The sequence below is a fragment of the Sinohyriopsis cumingii genome, chromosome 3, assembly GCF_028554795.1.
Source record: "Sinohyriopsis cumingii isolate HCF-2022 chromosome 3, ASM2855479v2, whole genome shotgun sequence".
NCBI classification, from domain to species: Eukaryota; Metazoa; Mollusca; class Bivalvia; order Unionida; family Unionidae; genus Sinohyriopsis; species Sinohyriopsis cumingii.
In genome coordinates, this window is record NC_142963.1 from 108,523,249 (window position 1) to 108,543,213 (window position 19,965).

Below are 19,965 nucleotides of genomic sequence, written 5' to 3' on the forward strand. Positions count from 1 at the left end.
TTGATTTCATTATGCATTACATTCTTTCATAAGAAGGACTTCACAAGATTAGTATTATAATCATGTTCATGAATCTGTCTCTGACACAAATAATATTATGCTGATTTATAAGAACTTGAATATTATTGATCATTTAATGTCATTTAAGCTGGCCACATTGGAGGTGGGGGAGGATTTTCTTGGGCTACCGAACAGGCAGGTGTTGTCATCTGGCTAACAGTTGTTCCATTGAGCACCACAACCAGCTGCCAAGTCGTTCAGATAGAGGAACCCTTCAAACTGTGGACAGTCATTCTGAGAGAGACACACACGGGATCATTCCAGTGGCCTATTGGTAAGAGCATCCACTGTGGATGTTGGAGGTCATGCATTCTAACACCGACTGAGTCATACTAAAGACTTATAAAAATGGTACTAGCATCTGCCTTGCTTGGCACTCAGCATTAAGATGTTAGTGTTAGGACTGGTTGGCCTGGTGTCAGGACAGTGTAACTGGGTGGGACATGATGCTACCTGTCTGCAGCATGATACCCCAGTGCTAGACATCACTATAAACTGCCACACTGCAGACATCTTAGTGATATGACTGAAAATTGTTGAAGCTACACTAAGATCCAAATCACACATACACACACATATGTGCCTGGAGAGCTGGAAGTTTTGAAATGCCGTACTACCAATCCAGTGTGGACTCTCGGGTGTACATCTTCTGGCTGATAGATTTGATATCCCATGTCAGCCACCTATGTACCTTCTTTCTTCTTGTGGCTCTCCACATTAAAGCTTCTTTTGTGAGGAACTACAAATTGTACCTGAAGGTACTCAGCTAACACATAAGGACATTCTTGGCCTCAGTCCAAAGGCCTGTTGAGGTACTGATCCTTTGTGGCTTGGGTGAAAATGACCATACTTGTTGATACTTGCTGATAATAGCATTACATTCTTGATGCCAGTTAAATATTTATGGCTAAACTATTAGATAGACCTGGTATAGCCAGCCTGCTAGCAATGGAAATTGTAATGTGGAGTACATTAGATAACATTGACTTCGATGCCACTTGAAAAAATTTTGAGAGATCTTCTGCAAGGCCACTAATTGCAGGTGCCTTGAGTGGTGGAGAATCCCAAGGTTTTCAAGGATCCTGCCAACTGCATTCTTGGTGGCTGCCACACATGCTATTTCCATACTCCTCGATGTTATGGAATATATCAGCCAAGTTACCTACTAAGTGCAATTTTAACCAAGACTAAAGACTAAGAACTTCTTGAAGTTAAACCTTGCCAATACGTAATGCTCTTGAGTGGTATGGTAATGGATATATGCTTGCATTATGATGTCATCCAGTGTGATCCACTTCTTGGTGTCCAGTGGCAAAAGGTTCATTCTTGGATGTGGGGTCTTTTGGTGGTTTCCGATTAACATTGTATGGTGGGCAGACTTTGTCCACTCCTATACACTTTCCTGATTCAATTCTCGCCCCAATTTCTTGTCGACCACAGCTTTGCCAATGCCTTTAAACCCTTTTAGTCTCATCATTGTCCACTAGAATGACCTAATGTTAATTTCCCGTTTGTCCCTTTTAATTTTTCTACCCTGTTCAGCACAAGACTTTCCTACTGCCTTGGTTATTCCAAACATGTCTAGTACGCTACACTGTTACAAACAGACTCACCAACATAACCAACATAATGAACCTATAACGTAATATGATATTACTGTTTGAGTGCAGACCTTTCTCTCACGTTGCTCTATTACGAAAAAATACCTTTCAACACGACTCCTATATTAAATTCCTGTTTGTTCCCCTGAACATTTCATCCGTATTTAACACGGAGATCCTGTTTGTACCCATTTGCCATTCTCTACTACACACGACCATCATGTTGGCAACACTGCAGATGTTGTCTCGTTCCGGATATTTGCTTGAATCATAGATCTCTTTGCCCATATCCATGTTAATGTTTGGCATCTCAAGACGTAGCAGGAGACTGTCAGCATCAGTGTACACAAGGCCTGCCATTTCTCCGTAGCACTTTGATATGGCATAATAAAAGTAATACATCTGGAGCTTGTCATTCCCACGCAAATCGGTCAGTTGCGTTTCTTTGAGTGTACAGTCAACATATTGTCAAGCAGGTCATAGTCTTTGTCCGGGTTATTAATCCTCTTATATCCATTTTTGGCAGGCTCTGGGACATCATCCATCCTTAGAGGTTGTCTGTGTCTAGAAACATTAACCAGCTGTTCAGCTTGTTGCAGCTGTAGCCGGGGCACATCGGGTTGTTGGCTTTAGCGTGCCACCGGCTCGCCATCGAATTTTCGGCGCATTTTTATTTTTTAAGAATTAAATGCATCTTGATCTTGGTTATTAGCTAAAGGCCACCCCCCTCCTTTATAAAGAGAGATCATACTTTGGGTGCTGTAATGGTAAGTTTTCCATCTTGGGGTCGCTCAATGATGTCAGGCAGTAAGAGTACGTTCGTCTTAAGGTAAAGGTGGTGGTAACTGCACATCGCCATGCAAATGAACGAACGTCCACTACACATTTTGCTCCGCAACCCTGATATTAGAAGGCCTTTTTTGCCAGAATGTATGTTTCTTTGAACTGATCCTAGCTGCCCATATATTGCTATGGGTACATCAAGCTGCAGGTGAACGGGCTGATTTCCTCCACAGTGTTGCGGATCGTGATGCAGAAGGCCTCCTTTGAGAGTGTACCGGCCTGTTTTCAAGCCTACTGCTCATAAACTGCATGTTGTAAACAACTACAGCTGTCTCGGCTAGAACGTGGTGTATTTCTCTACGAAGTTCGGGATTGCGCTTGTCCGCTCCGTTGAAGCTTTTCTGATGGCCTATATAATGAAGTGATCGTCATAGTCTCGGGGTTCTGAATCACAACTGACATTCACCTTTTCTCTAAAGATGCGCAACTTAAGGTTACAAATATGTTGGCGGCACCGCGTACTTGCCGATAATGTGACTATGTCATTGACATGTAGGTTGCGAGAGTTGTATAGTCACGTGACTAGGAATGCAATGGTCAGATCCAGGTAAAATTTCAGCAACGATGTACTTTCGTCTGGTCAGCAAGCGAATTAAAGACAACGCATGCTATGATCGCAATTTATGAGAAAATAGATCATATTCCTCTCTATTTCATGCAGGTATATCTCGATGAAAGGTCATTCAAGTTTGCTGGGCCGACTAGTAAGCAGCTACCCCATGTCGACACTAAATGGTGTCGGCAAATTCCAACTTTTTGATAGGGAATGGACCCTGACCCCATACTCCAACATAAATGTCCAAATATCAAAAATGGGGTGGCAAGGGTCAGAGGAAACTCGGACTATCCTTTACTTTTGCAATGAGACACCGTAACTGCTTGAACCTTTATACCTCTTTCACAGTAGCACTTCTTTAATAAAAAGAAACAGAAGACCCCGTGTTACCAATGTCCAATTTGAGCCGGCTTCGTGGGGTGCTCGCCCAGCTAAACGCTCCAGCGCTTCACCTACATCGTAGGTTTGCGCATGTCGCTGTGTCAACAATTTAAGTTTCTCGATAACTCTTTAGAAGGGGCCTCGCAGGGGGGAGGGGGAGCAATAGTAGCCTTTCACCACGACTTCTAATGTGCCGCAAAATTTTAATCAGCAGAGGCCAAACACCTTTTTTGCTAGAATGTCAATTTTGAAAAAATAAGGCTTCCTACGAAAACCAAAAAAAATTAAAAAAATAATAATAATAAAGCCAATAACTTCGAACCAGAGCCTCTAACTGACCGATAGTTTCTCTAATTGGGTTAGGTTTTTTTTGTTGTTTGTGTTTACCCACCGTGACACTTATTTGTGGCCGCACCCTCTCTGCTGCTATAATTAAATAATTATTATATCAATCTCTCAACCAAATATTTTATCAAGACCTATACGATATCGTGATCGAGGATCATGTAAATTTATTGTTATAAATCCATGTGGAGTAGATTGTGTTTTTGAAAAAATGTTTTTGAACTTAATCATGTCCATATCCCCACTACACCAAGTCTGATGAATAGTTCGCAGAGTATGTGTATCGACTCCATTAAACACAACTAAAATATTACAATTATCTCAGATCACTTTAGGTATTTGTGTATATCGTTGAGTAACATAAATCACATCAGTATTTGTATGTCTGCCTCGAGAAAATACTTTAGCTGGATTTGATTGTTTGTTCAGCATTATGTTGTCATATACCACGAAATTATTAATAAATCCATAGAGGTCATCTACAGATGTGTCTTCATCAATATTGGTGATAAAACTAATAATATCATTACCATCTTCGTCCAACAATTTTGCGTTTTCATTAAAATCTTTAAGTTTATCATAACATCTATGATCATCGACTGACGGAGCTACTAAATGCAAATTATTCCACTTGAGCCATTTCATTATCAAATTAAGTAATACTTGTGTTTTACCAGACCCAGATGGACCTATTATTATCATTCTGATAGAATTTGGTAATGCTGAAATATGTTTAACTGGCTCTTGCTTTCGTGCCACTGAGAAATCAATGACGTCCTTGTTCAAATATAATAAATAATTTGGATCTATATTGTGTTTGATGTAGAGCATCCACCCCCAAATGTGGATTAAGAACAATAATAACAAAAAAAATAAAAGAGCTGAGCTTACTGGCAACTATGTGAAATATACAAAAATATAAATTTATTTCTAATAATAAAATCTGTGGTGATATTGCTACTTCATTACAAAAATTACCAGGAATTCCATGAGCTAAATACCCAGGAGAAAAACATCTTCCAGGATATAATTACATGTATTGTGGTCCTGGAACCTGAATTAATATTTGACTTGACGAGTGAGATCAACCAAAACCTGGAGAGTATCCAATAAATGCGATTGGTCAAGCACGTCATGTTCATGATATAGCTTATAAAAGTAATAATCTGCAACAACGACATATTGCAGATGTGATGTTGATTCGCTCATTAAATTCCATAAAAAATAAATCTTTCAGAGAATCATTAGCTAATTGGTTGATAAGATATATGATGAAAGGTAAACTAGTGCTAGGGGCTGGTAATTAATCATCCAGTTATTAAAATAATGGAATCGATTTATTATACCCAAAAGGATATTGGATAGATGGAGCAATTATTAGTAAACTCGCTGATGCAGAAAATGTTACATGTTCTGTTGCTGCAAATTGGTTAGCACGAGAGGCAATATGGCAAATTAACTACCACCACCTAAACAAATTCAGCATGCACATTTCAATGCCAGCACTCCTAATAAAGTTCATTAAGCAGATATTTTATTTTTATTTTTACTACACAATACTATTATTATTGGTAGATGTCACTCACGTACATACAAAACAGCGTTAACTGTTGTTGATGTTGCAAGTAGATATAAGGAAGAGAGCCATTATTAACTAAAATAGCCGCTGAAGTTGTATCCGCTTTTGAACGAATTTATCAACGAGTACTATTGTGATGGCCACATTTGCCACAGGTTGATCCTGGCAAGGAATTTGTTGGTGCAGTATCATCTCTGATTAAAAAACATAACGTCGAAATTAGATGAGGACAATCTGCAATTCATCGTGATCAGGCAATTGTTGAACAATTTAATCGAACACTTGCTTAGCAGTTATTTGGATATCAACATGCAAGATCAATAATTCAGAAAGATATAAGATCTCTGGAATGGATTGCAAGATTACCTAGTGTGATATCTGTGTTAAATAATGAAATGACTCAAACAACTTCTATGAAACCCATTAATGCAATTAAAAAAAACAACACATACCAATACAACGACATTACTTTTCAAAACAACCAGTACTAGGTAATGTAACTGTAAGATATTTATATGAACCCGGTGAACTTGAAGGTGGTAAAAAAGAGCGTCTGATCCTATTTGGAGTATTAGGACATCTACAATTTCTAGCGTGGTAAGATCCACAGGTACACCTGCAATCTACAGATTAGATTCAACTGCCCCTCAACGTGGATTTGTACGTGAACAATTACAAGTAATTCCTGAAGACACACAATTACCACAGCATTCACATTTGTAAACTTGCACTTTGACGTTGATTATATTCAAGACAGGTAAGCATTACATTTTCACGTGTATGACCAAAATTACTGTTAATTCTGTCCACAGTAAATTGTCTTGGATTATTTTCTGAATACTGCCACAATAGTATGTGTTGAAGCTAGCACAGTGATTATTCTGTTGTTGTTTTGATGTCATGATAAATTCAGCATCGAGATCAAAGTTGTGCTTATTTTTTTGTCACTGTTTATAACCAACTTTTTTCTTGCTATATCATCGCGATTGCCAGCAATGGTTTCCTGAATTTGATTGTTATTTTCTGTGAAGTCTATGACAATTCTCCGCAGCTGAGATATTCTTCTGACTTGAGACACTGCGAGATAAACTAAGTTTGACCATTCTAGATGATCATCGATGATTCAAACATTTGTATCAGAGATGGTTAATCCTTGTGATGAATGAATCGTCATTGCGTATCCTAGCGTCCATGGGGTGTTGTCCATAGTTAACGCACTCTCAACAACACTAAAAGGAACTAAAACAAGATCATTTAATACAAGATTTTGTTTTTCTGACGATCCTGGTATATCAACGCCGATGTTCTGTCGTCACGTATCTGCTCATCGATAACACAATGGTACAGGTAAATTTTTAAAAAATCTGCATGTAACATAAATAATTGTTGTTGAAGTGAATTTTGATTTCAACGGCAGCAGATTCAGAATAATTAAGTTTATTTTTCTAGTTTTATTCTCCATTCATCCCATGATGCATAAGTGCCGATATGTAGTTGTTCCAGCAATCCTGTATTTTTTTAAACTTAATATAAAATGAATCCGTAGCGACTCTGACAGCAAACTCAGAATTTTAGTTATCATCGATGATATATTTATCGAAACGTATGCGAGCATTGAAGATCTTAAATAAGTAAACTGCAGTGACACAACATCAATATAACTCACAATTGTACTAAATTTAGTTCCATTCGGCAAGAAAACTGTTTCTTGACTTATAAACGTATTTCTGTTCATTGTATCAGTAATGTTAAATCTAGTTCAGCATCATCCATAAATCAGTCTTTTACAATGTCGTTTATAATCATATGATCCTCCTTAGGTGAATTTACCAATTATTTTTCTGCCAAGATCTGTTGTTATTTTATTCTTAAAATCAGTTATATCAGGATTTTCATCATCAGAATATTTCTTTTGTTCTGGTAACCAAACTTCTTCTTGCGCATGGAATGGTGTAATTGCTTCACCTACTTTAACAATAATATTATTTTTACATCAAGCATATATCGTAATAATACTGTTGGTGGCTACATTTTTTCTGAAAAATGTTTGCCAAACCAAACAACAAATCTGATGAAGATTTTCAGCAAAGTTAAATGACTCGATACAAGCTAATCCAGTCAAAACAAAATCTGGTAGTGGTCCGTTTATCGATACTCTGGATATCTCATGCGTTGGATGTCCAAATCACTTATAATACTTAGAACACTCTCCCATACCATAAAAACTTCCTGGACAACATGCAACCATATCAACCGAAATAACATCCTCATAATCGTATTTAGTATTCTATAATCCACCATGTCCGTATTTCACACTCGATATTATATCATTAAAAAAAATCAAACCCCGTAGGCTTCCACGAATTTTTCTGTCTAGCAAAATGAACTGCGACTGATGAAATCGTAAAACAATTGCTGAGTAACTTTTCATGTACGACATCGTCATGGGTATATTTTGATGTAAGATTTTTCATTTTTGTGTGAAGAAATCTGTTCGATAAATCTCACCATTAGGTCTTACAAACTGATCAAATCTGCCTTTTACTTCGATACAGAAGCTTCCATCTGGCCTTATCAGATCACTATCATCTTCAGAGCTTCAAAATAGCCACATGGATACACAATCACTTTTACTAATCTGATTAATAAAATCAAATATATCACCGTTAAAAAAATTAACAATTAGATTTCGTGAAAGTATTGTTACTGCATTAATCCACTCATGCGCATTATGATCAGTTATTTCAATCGAAGCTCTTTTCGATTTATACTTTTATTTATTGTAGCTCTTTTATCCTTGACTGATTTAGCCCATTTGTTTATTTTTTCACGTGGCTGATCTGTAAGTTTATTTCCACGTATCGTGTTTATAACATGTTCCATTACTTGTTCGGCTACACAATTTAGTTTTGAAAATTTCATCGGTTTTAGATCATGAATGTTGGGTTTACCATTCAGCGGATAAATTCCATAAATAACCGTGGTTACAGTATACGCTCTTTCATAATACAGTTTGTCAATACCAGTCAACGTTCCTGGTTTCGAATTTTTACTCAATACGGCAGTTTTTTCATTATGAAGGATAGGGTCACGTTTGTCACTGATAATCCAAGTATCATCTACTTCCTTAATAAAATTTACTCTGAAAAAGTATCTCTGATTATCGAGATAATTAATAATCGTCGCTGCTCGTTGGTACATCATTATATCATCGATAACATCGGTGTTGTGTATGATTTTAAATGTTGACCACACATGAGCTGCGCCATCTGTATGATATTCTTTTTAGCATCACAAATACTTTTAATCAGAGTTTCCATCAGATAAATGAAAGCTCGCCTTCGATGATCAGGGATCGAATCTATATTCAGGCTTAATTTTAATCTCTAATAATAATTTTTCCATATTATAATGAAGACAAACATATATTTAAATTGAATCATTGTGTATATATATATATATATATATATATATATATATATATATATATATATATATATATATATATATATATATATATATATATATATATATATATATATATATATATATATATAATGGTTCAAACAAAGTATAAATGAAGATGGCTTTTGATAGGTTCTTCAACTTCATGTAATAAAGCTTGCGTAAATGAATTCTGCAGATATCATTTACAAAGTGTATGGAGAGGGAGTTTTTGAAGCATGGTGTTGGAGTTAGAGCAAACACGCAGTTGTGTGTGCATTGTACAGAGAGCTCAACAGATTTTATGATTAAAAGAACACTGATGATAATGACAAAATTATATGAAATGCAAAGGATTATCACGCTCGATTTTCAAAATAATGATTTAGACAAATAATATTATATAAATGGAGCAAAAAGAATTTGTGAAACATCCTATCATGAAGGATTACAAGGCATCTGTAGTTTTATATAATAATATTTAATTCTTATTCAGATTTATTTCTGTAATAATCATCTCTAGGAAATCCAGGATAGGTAACTTTATTATAATTTCTGAAAAATATATATGTAAGATGTGTACAGTGGTACAATGCTAGAGTGTCTTATTCTCCTGTGACTAACATACTGTCGACGGTCGCGATATTTCTCAATTTTTCATTTAAAAAATGGGAGTCTACTCCAAAGCTCGAAATTCAACAGAGAAAACACCCTCCTCACCATGTCACCAAGTGGTGGGTGATCGTTTGCACTCTCCCGGAATTGAATATTGGGGAGGGTGTGCATAAATGTGTTGAACGTAGAGAAGGCCCCCGTTTATGTATTGTACCGTCCTTAGAATTAACACTGTAAATATTGCTTGCCCTCTGAACCTGCTAGAATGTCGTTTGGCAATCTTGGGTTTCACACGGGATTTGTGTTTTGTAAATATTTCGTTCCCTTGAGCCTGCTAGAACGTAGTTTGGCAATCTACAATTTGACATGGGGTTGCGTTGTCTTGTGTTATGTTAATATTTTTTGTTTTAAATATTTTAAATAACGAATGACGAACATATTAATTTTTCTTTTGTGCTGCAATTAAAGAATTAAAGATAGACGTCATAAAGTCTCAACTCGATCCAGAAAAAATTATTTGTGATTTTGAATTATTACAGGCACGTAAATTTGAAGATAGATGAACAATACCAGCACAGTACGGATTTATTAATCTCATCCAACAGTCTATGTTCCAATCTTTGGTACCGTGAAAGATACAGAAGTTTAAAGAATCGTTTATCTCTCAACCGTGAAAATTAGATCAGAGTTAGATCATGAATACGTAACGAAAAAAATTAACACGCATGTGAGACAGTAGTAAAAGTTTATGTCAGATAACAATGATAAAGTTATTGATGAAAATAGTAATGGGGATTTTGAAACTGAAAGTAGAGACAAAAAATGGAAGTTAATATTTATCCATGACAAAGTGTAGGGATTCAGAACTTTTTTAATTCTATTTACATGTATTATTATGCAAGTTTTTAAAAAATGATTCTGTTTTTGATCAGATTTTCATTATATTTGTACTACTTACCCCATCAAAATTATAAAATCCAACAGATTTTCAGTATTTTAGTACTATTTACCCCATCAAAATTATAAAATTAACGAAAAAATCATTATAAAAATATTAATTATGTTACAAAGATGTATTTGATAGCTGCCATCAATTGCATCACATACAAGACTGACCGCGATTCTAGATGTGATACATGACGAGCTCCACCGTATTGATTATTATTATATTTGAGAATAGTTTTGCAGGTTTGGCCATTTTTCTCCATGACTCAACAATTTTTGAAATGTTTTCAATAATAAGATCGTTGACTGATTTTTTCATTTCATCAATGGTAAGTACTGACATTACAAATTTTAACAGATCTGGTTCTGTTATTTTATAATGATCGAGAAATTTTCTTTTAGTCTAGTATTAAACTTAATACGTTTTGAGGTGTCTCCACTTAATTTTTCATCAAACATCACCTCTTCAACAATAAGGCAGTTGTCATATTCAAAATCTGATATAACTTGATTTAGATGTGGTATTGTTTCGATGATTTGTTGTTTTACATCGTTATTGTAGTATTGCTTGATATTAGAAAATAAATTTCGCAGGTCACCAAGCACACGTGTGTATTTAGCTTTAATGTCGTCAGAATAAAGTTCGAAAAATCTTTTCTCATCGATAACTGGAATAAAGTTTTCGTGTTCAAAATCATATTTTGTTCTTGCTAATTTATGAAGTGTTTTTAGCGATCAGATGTAGTAAAATAATTTCCAGGACTAGAAGGATCTCCTTTTATTCGTCCTATTGCAATCCATGGGTATTTTTTCTATATGTTCTTATCCGTGAGGAAATCATCTCGTTGAGGTTTTGATGGTCCTTGATATTCAGGTGGAATTTCAGGCCACGCTAACACAATTCTGATCGATGATTGATAAATGTCTGCAACATAATCTATAGAGTTTATTTCTATTGCAGATAATAAAGTTGCTTCGTGAACGGTGCTACCTATTTTTATGGATTTGTTCTGCGCTGTAATTGATCCTTGATTTGTTCAATCTGATCATTACCTGTGGGAAATCTGACAACTTGCCAATCAGGTGTTCAGTCATCTTTATTTTAATTTGCAAATACAAGTGAATTGTTTGCTCGTAATCCACCAAATGATTTTGATCTGATATTTGGCCATCTGTAATATACTCGTAAACGTGCTAGCGCTATTTCTTTCGCTGGAGCTGCAGTTGGAAAGTTAACACTAAATTTTGGATTAGTTGAGTTTACTGATATCATCGTAGTTTTTCACCGAGTTGTATTAACGACAATCTGCTGAACTAGCTCGTTCGGAGTTGACATTCTTATTCAAATCCTGATTTTTTAAACCTGTAGCAGATTTTATTAAAGTTATTACTTCCTTGTGGATTTTAATCATCTCCCTGAACTCAAAATCTTATATTTTTCTATCATTAAGTCTTGTTGATAATAACGATGATAATATGGAATATGCTACCGGTGCTGTAAGTAATTATATATATATATATATATATATATATATATATATATATATATATATATATATATATATATATATATATATATATATATATATATATATATATATATATATATATATATATATATATATATATATATATATATATATATATATATATATATATATATATATATATATATATATATATATATATAATCATGCAACTTTACGATGAGATGAAGAAAACCGACAATTGTTGCAGCTGAAATACAAATTGTTACAATTGCTGGTGATGTCATTGTTTTTGTCGATAATAATACGCCGGTTTCAGCATTTAACAGCAGAAACCGAATATACAATTATGTCAACGACAAGTACATGTCTGCGAAATTACGTTTACTTTTACTGTATATTCGTCAACGATATTTTTTAGTTTTGTTTGTCATTTACGTGCTTGATTGTATCTAAAACGTTGAACGTTTTTTGGGGAGCTCGTTATATTTTAAGTAGGTGGTAGTTTAGCAACTAATTCAAGACACCAAAAATACAGCACAGGATTACCTTTTTCTTCGGGTTGCACCACGAATATTCCTTCTTCGTTTTGATCTAACGTCAATAACATTGATCCAGCTTATCCAGTTAGTGGAAAACGCCGTGAAATTGTAGTAGATATTGTATATGTTGTAATTCCAAGAATTGAAAAATCTGTATAATCCGGTAATCTCAGCCCGATGTTTAATGGATTTCTTCAGTGGTGACCATAATGCTGATCCAACTTTTTATGTCAGAGAGTTTAATGTCGATGTCTGGTGGATTTCCCAAAAATTCATTAATGGCTCTAGTTATGTTTCTACGAAAATTTAAAAACGTTTGTACATAATTAGAGTATTCGACTCTAAATGTGGACATTCCATCTTTCATTGTTATTAACGAATTCATCATCGGAATGTTGCTATCATCGACATATTTCTTTGTTGCAGCGTTATGTCTTGAGTTTGGTTCTCCACGACCAGTAATTTTATTATGAGTCATTTTGAGAGAACCAGTTATTTTATCACCAGTGGTTAATAAACGATCATTGATCTCAGTTCTGATGATGTTGTTGCTGCTGTCTACATATCTTTATGTTACCACATCATCATCTGATTTTGGTACTCTCACATCAATAATTGTTTTTTTTTAATCATGCTTAGATCGCCGTACATAATATCTCCAATTCTTCTGATAGGTCCAGCGATTTCCCCCATGATTGATAGAACTGATTCAACTGATTTTTTAATTTTACCGTTTTTAGTAAACACCACTAAGTTTATCCTCTGTTGCATCTGAAGCCCGCAGAATATCTGTCAACCGGAAGTGAATCGTCTTTAATCGTTCTTGTTTATCCTGAAAAACAACGACTTCGTTTTGGTCCACATTTGCAAGACTCAAAAGATTAGCGAGTTCATCCTTGACCTCGTGAAAGGTTGCATATTTAGATAAGTCGCCTTGCTGAGTTTTACTCAGGTGAGAAGATCTTCCATAAATATCTACCATTATACTTTAAGATCTGTTTAAAACGATTAGCGGCTACTTGTATACTCGTTCACGACTTTATGAGGCGGTAATTTTGATGAAAATATAGCATCGAGTACAGCAATTTCTTCACGGCCACATATTGGCGGATCGGTTATTGTTTGTGCTAGTAATGTTGAATACCAGACTGGAGTTTTTATTGTGTTTACTTAACTTATAAATTCTTTTTTGTGGAGCCAACCCATACGAATCTAAATAAATAATTCCACGTGGATCAATTGCGTATGCAACCCAATGAGTACCTGGACCAGAACATTTATCGAGATTAATGATACCGGTTTCAAAATTGTTTGGTTGTTTCGGTAATTGATTGCGCATACAAACACCTCTGACATTTTTTATATTTAATTTTTAGCAGCATCAAGTAAATCAAAATTTTAAATTGGAAAGATTAACGAAGAGTTCCTGGAAATCTCTGGCTTTTTCCGTATCAATAAGGAGTTCCTGGTATTCTTAGACCCCTTCCCCTTTTTTAAAATCTTTGTCCTGTTGCTTTCTTTAATGCCATCGCAGCAGCAGTTCCAACAGCACCAAGTGCAGCTGCCTTTGCAGCAGCTGGTGCAGCAGCGTCTATTAACGCTGGTATAGCTGCAAGAAGTGGAAATATACCGCCTGTTTTAATTGAGTCTTTAACTGCACCAGCAAAAATATTGAGTTTTTTTTATTGTTTAGCGCTATTGAAAAATGTCTGTGTTGACGTTCTGTCATTGATAACTAATTTTGACCAACTGTGATCTGATCTTTTTAGTGATATTTTTTTTCCACAGTTCTTTGCTGAGTTTGATTGATTGAAGCTCTTTAATCTGACCAGGAGTCAGAGTAACGCTAACATGATGATATGACATTATAAATATCGTGAGCGATTTAATTACATATTTTGTACTGGAGCATCAACAACTCTCATTCGTCCCCCATTGCCTTCATGTAACATTGCTTTATCGCTGAGTATGACTGCAATTTCTTTATAATTAACACCACCAGCTGTGTTCACGCGAGTTTTAAAATGAATATCAACGACAGATTGTTTGAATACTTCTATATGCTCCATTGAAAAATAATAGATTGGATAGAGATTTTAAAAATCTTAGATATTTGTAAACCAGTGTCTATATTTTGATCACGTCCCACAAATGTCATTAAACGTAGATATGCACGTGCTACGTAGTTATTTTCAAAATTGAAAGTTATATCTTCAGATGGTTCCTTATGTCTATTTATCCGTAAAGAAACTTCACTAACATTAAAATTATCAAATATCATATGACTATTTTCTTGATTATTTAATCGTTCATCTTTTTGTAAAGCGCTATATATAGAGGATATTTGCTTGAAACGAGTGAATAACGGATATATTTCATCGAGTGGATGAAAATACTCACTATTTTTACGAGTGGCGAAGCCACGAGTGAAAATACTAAAGTTTTTCACCAACGAGATGAAATGTATCCGTTATTCATTCGTTTCAAGTAAATATTCTTTTTTATTTTATGCTCACATACGTTGGCTACCTAAAGTTTGTGACACAGTGAATTAGCAGATTTCTTACGGTAATGTCAGCTGTTTACCGTACATGTTCTGCTGTACTATGTGTACCTGCGAACAAAATTAGTTCCACAGCAGATTGATAAAAATTAACTGATATTTCCAGAATAACAAACTACAAGTTTCAAGGATAACAGACAGGGATTATTATTAAGAAAACAAACACTAAATAAGGAAAACGTAGTTCAATGACAGAAAATCAAGGGGAGGTAAGTATGTTCTGTCAAAAAAAGTAGTTCCTGTAGTGAAAAAATATTGTTATTTTTTTCACTACAGTGAAATATCAATATTATTTTAATTAGAAAATCAAGTAATTCACTGCTTAGCATAAAATAAATATATGTCTTGGTGCAGAAACTCCTTGTTGTGCTGCAATATACCATGTAAATAACCCTGAAATATTACTTTGAGTGTTATCTGTAGCTACTGTCAACATTGATAATAATGATTTTCTGCCTGAATTCATAAAACTAATTAATCTTTCTTCTTCACCAATTGTTAGAGTCATTACTGGCATCCACAGTGAAAGTTTGAATAATATTACTTTACCAACATCGGCAGTGGCTGGTCGGCAAATAGCACCATTATCATTACCGTTTCTCACAAGCACAACTGTATGTTTCTCTCCAAAGATAACGTGTCTGACATTTCTAAAAAATCCAAAAATATGTAATAATGGAATTGCACATGAAAATCTTCTACGACCATCTTTCAATATTGATTTACGTATAGACAATCCTAGGTTATTATTTGGTTTGGTGATAATAATCATATTTTTAATATCAGCGTCACCAGCGCCTGCACTGTTTCTTGGTCGTCCTATATCATACGGGTCACTTTCAGGATGATCAGTGTTATCTTTGGCAAACATCATTGACGGACCAGCTGATCTTGTATAATCATCTGACTATCTTGCTAAATTTATCATCGTTGTAGCAAAATCAACGTCTTTTTTAATTGTTTCAATATTTTTTGCGTCGATCATGTACGTAGCGCTATCAAACAGTTCCATAATACCATTGTTAACAAAACCAACTATAACATCGGCTCCATATGCAGTATTAAGAAGGACTTCTGTTACAAGCTCTCCTTCCCCTTCAATAAATGCTTCAGCAGGCCAAACATATCTGCTTGTATCTTGAACTTGTAGTTCTATTCGACCACGCTGATTTGGTATACGTGCGTCATAAGAATACTATTGATAATCGCGTACAGATTCATCTTTGAGAATTGGTGCGTCCATATCAAACGCTGGATCGGATATAAGTTTGAACATTTTGTCGTAATTATCTTCGTCTAACACGAAGACCACTTCCTGGAATAAAACTTGTTTTTATCGGCAAATTTCATTTGTCAACTTTGCTAATTTTCCATCAGTCAACTTTGCTAATTTTTCATTATCAGCCAACTCTGCTAGTTTTTTTATTTGCAGCTTGATTTATTATTTTACTGATATTTGCGGGCATAACTTCAGTGCTGGGTAATTTTACTGGCTGTGGTTTTCTTCATACTAATCATGCCAATCTTCCTTGTATTGGTGAAGATGCTTTACCGGCAGCAATACCGACAGCACTGATACCTTTATCGCAAATAGCGCCAATAGCTTTCATTTATAATTGTTTTGCAATCGGTATTGCTTTTGGAGCTATTCTCTTATATAAACGTTGAACATCATCATCAAGTCCATCTCCGTAAAACGCTTTGTACGTTGACAATCGTGACTTTACTACCCTAACTATTACAGGTCCACGTTGAGCATTGTGTATAATCATTTTTTAAATTACATGCTGATTAATTAATTGTTTTCAGTCGCTGTAATAATCATCATCGATTTCATTATTGAGAGAATGATAAACATTACCATCCATAACACCGCATCTAAATAACCTTCGGCAAATATAAGATATTTCTTTAATAATTTCTGGAGAATTATTTCCTGATCGTTTTCCTGCGATCATAACTTCGAGTCGGTCAACATCGGCAAGTACACTGTCAGGACAGATTCCTAATCCACTTACGGTTTTGGGTTCAGATTTCCCAACAGTTCAGTAAGAACATCTCATCTTCATCATTTTCCCCTCTTCCCGTTGCTGTCGTCTTTGTTTTTCTCTTTTTTCTTTATATTCTGTTACTGTTTTTTTTTTAAAAATGTATTACACTTGGGTCATTCCAATTAATTTTATCTAAACCACCTGCAACTCCATACACTTCACTAGACCATTTTCCTGGAAGTCACTTTTGAAGAAATTGAGGCATTTATATTTTTCTTTTTCATCATATCCATATGCAGCTATATCAAATAATTTAGTGGAGTTTTTAGTTCTTCAATAATTTCAGGTTTAACCATTTTCCTAAAAGGACCTGGTTGACCATCAACTTTTCTTAAAATCTTTGATGCCATCTGGGCTTGTTTCTGCGCTGAAAATCCTAGTATACTTTTTTTTTCTGTCACGTTTATCTATATTGGTTAGATTTTTAGAAATTCATGATCATTATCTCTAGCCTGGCTAGTACCGTATTTCTTTTTAAATTTATATTTTCATACCCGGGTATTTAGTATTATTTTTAATGTCATTAATTTTTTAAAATTTTATTAATAATTCCTGGATTAAATTTTTCCACTATGTTAGTTTTATCTTTTCTTTTTTTGTGGTTTAGATTCTGATTCTTCACCATCCGCACCTTCAAGTATTTCTTCATCTTCAAGTTCTGGTTGTGACCAATGGGAAGGTTGAGGTTGAGCAGCAGCTATTTTAGCTGGAAGATCTCTTAAAACCTCTTTTGTCTGTTTAGTTTTTCTTGCTATCTTTTCAGTTTGCTCATCAGTTTGTTTTAATGCCGGAAGAAGACTCTAAGTTACTTCCGCAACTTTCTCAGTAATAAGTTTAAGAGATCGTTCTTTTACTTTTGCATATTCAACTTGTGCTTCTTGACGTTCTTGACGTTCTTCAAGTGTTTTTTTTTTTAAGAGCGTCACGAGCAGGAAGATTTTTTTGATTCCTTCTAATCTTTCTCGAGCTAAGCTACTAGTGTAAGATTCCATTATTGATATACTAATGATTTAATTATAGCAGCAGACAGGGTGCGGCCTCAGATAAGTGTCACGGTGGGTAAACACAAACGACAAAAAAAAAAAAAAAAAAAACCTAACCCAATTAGAGAAACTATCGGTCAGTAAGAGGCTCTGGTTCAACGTTATTGGCCTTATTTATTTGGTTTTCGTAGGAAGCCTTATTTTTTCAAACATGACGTTCTAGCAAAAAAAGGTCTGCTCGCCATCTATGCTTCTATTTAACACACAATTCCTTTCCATGTAGGAAAAGGTCCGCTGCACAAGAACCCTAACTTTGATTACTAAAGTTGAAAAAAGAAGCTGTAGGAGAAATCGATTTTTAAATAATGATGTTCACGTGTGCATACACAGTAAATAGGAAGAATAAGAAGAAAAAGAAGAAGATGATGACGATGATGGAATGTGTTTTTTTTTTATGCACAACTGAACATTGGTCTATATGATCATGCAACAAACCATTTGTTTTAATAGTCTTTGAGGGCAGTTATTTTAATATTATGAATACGGGTTTAGTTTTCCTTTTCTGCAATTGTATATTATTCTTAAAAAGTATAAATCAAAACATCTTATTGTCATTACATTTTACAAATATAGTTTACTCAGCACATTCATGCCATAACAGTTTGGCAAATTATCGATAGACTTTGACAATGCAGGCAAGCATCCATCTCAATACCTTCGAATTAGCCAGGTTAAATTCGATCAACAATGAGAGATCAACGCAATAATGTAACACATAAAAATGATGCAGTTTTGTAAAAGTCTACAATTATAGCGTTAAAATTTGTACAAGTCTTTACAGTCAATAATATTAATGCGAATTCCTTGGCCACGCGTAATTAGCCAAAATTTATGCTCATGAAATTGTTGTTGACAATAATCGATTTGAATCCATGTCACATAATTTTTATTATAACAATCGCATCGGCATCTTAATTTGGTTCATAAAGTGTTTAATACTTCCGTATGGGGAGACAACTCTGATAAAATAATAACAGTATAGCAATTGTACACAAATGTCAATTTTTAATTTAGTTTTTGTTGCGCAAGAAATATGTTAACATTTTACAATCCTCTGAACTCTACTGCCAAAGTATAGTTGCTGTTATATTGGCAGTTTTGGCGATTCTACATTTATGTTTGCAATTTACACTTTATAACTGAGATCCGACTTTATAAGTTGCAACAACTGACGTTTATGTGATAGCTGTACCGGTATATCTTTCAATATAGAATGGAGCGGGATACGGACGTTTTAGGAAAGTACAGAGCTATTACCAACAAGCTTAAAAAGTAACTACTTAATACATGTCCGTCTCTTTCTGTGTGCAATAGTGTTTATAAAATTAATCACATTAAGATTTATAAAACTGCAATCAAGAGTTGGATACTGAAGTCCATGTTATATCATAATAACTGTTGATAAAATATGTATCAAGATAGTAATGCATACATACATTAAAATAAAATATACATGTATGCAAACAAACATTTTTGTACCATTGCATACATCTGCTGTAGGAGAAGCTGAATTCCCAGAATGGATCAAGACAAATATTGCCTATGTCTTTTAAATGTGCTTAGAACATTGTTTAGATACACAAAAATGATTTAAAGCATGTATGCACTTTTAGGAGAGGTATATTGGTAATAAATATTTGCAGTAAGCATACAAATGTAAAGAACACTCTGGCTGGAGGGGCCTCGAGTGGCCGAGTGGTCTACAGCGCTCTCCGTTACAGATCACTGCCATCTCACCTCTGTCTGCAGGGGCTCGAGTCTCGGATTCAGCCAATGTGGGTATGTGAGAAAGCTTGCCAGTAGCTTTTCGTGGGTCGGTGGTTCTTTCTAGGGTTTTCCTGGGTTCTTCCTCCACCATTAATACTGGCCACCATGTATAGCCTATCATGTGCTGAAAAATGGCGTTAAAC

At 34.8% G+C, this 19,965-nt stretch overlaps 1 protein-coding gene across 1 annotated transcript in view; it reads left to right on the plus strand.

The window, feature by feature from the left end:
- The first annotated feature begins 19,007 nt into the window (after nt 1-19,007).
- The window catches only part of LOC149803517 (40-kDa huntingtin-associated protein-like), a 42,871-nt gene continuing 41,913 nt past the window's right edge, over nt 19,008-19,965 (plus strand). Inside the window, exon 1 of the mRNA XM_089953265.1 lies at nt 19,008-19,327. Within this exon, the coding sequence (XP_089809391.1) occupies nt 19,269-19,327 (59 nt within the window). The 5' untranslated portion in view covers nt 19,008-19,268. The remainder of the gene's footprint in view (nt 19,328-19,965) is intronic.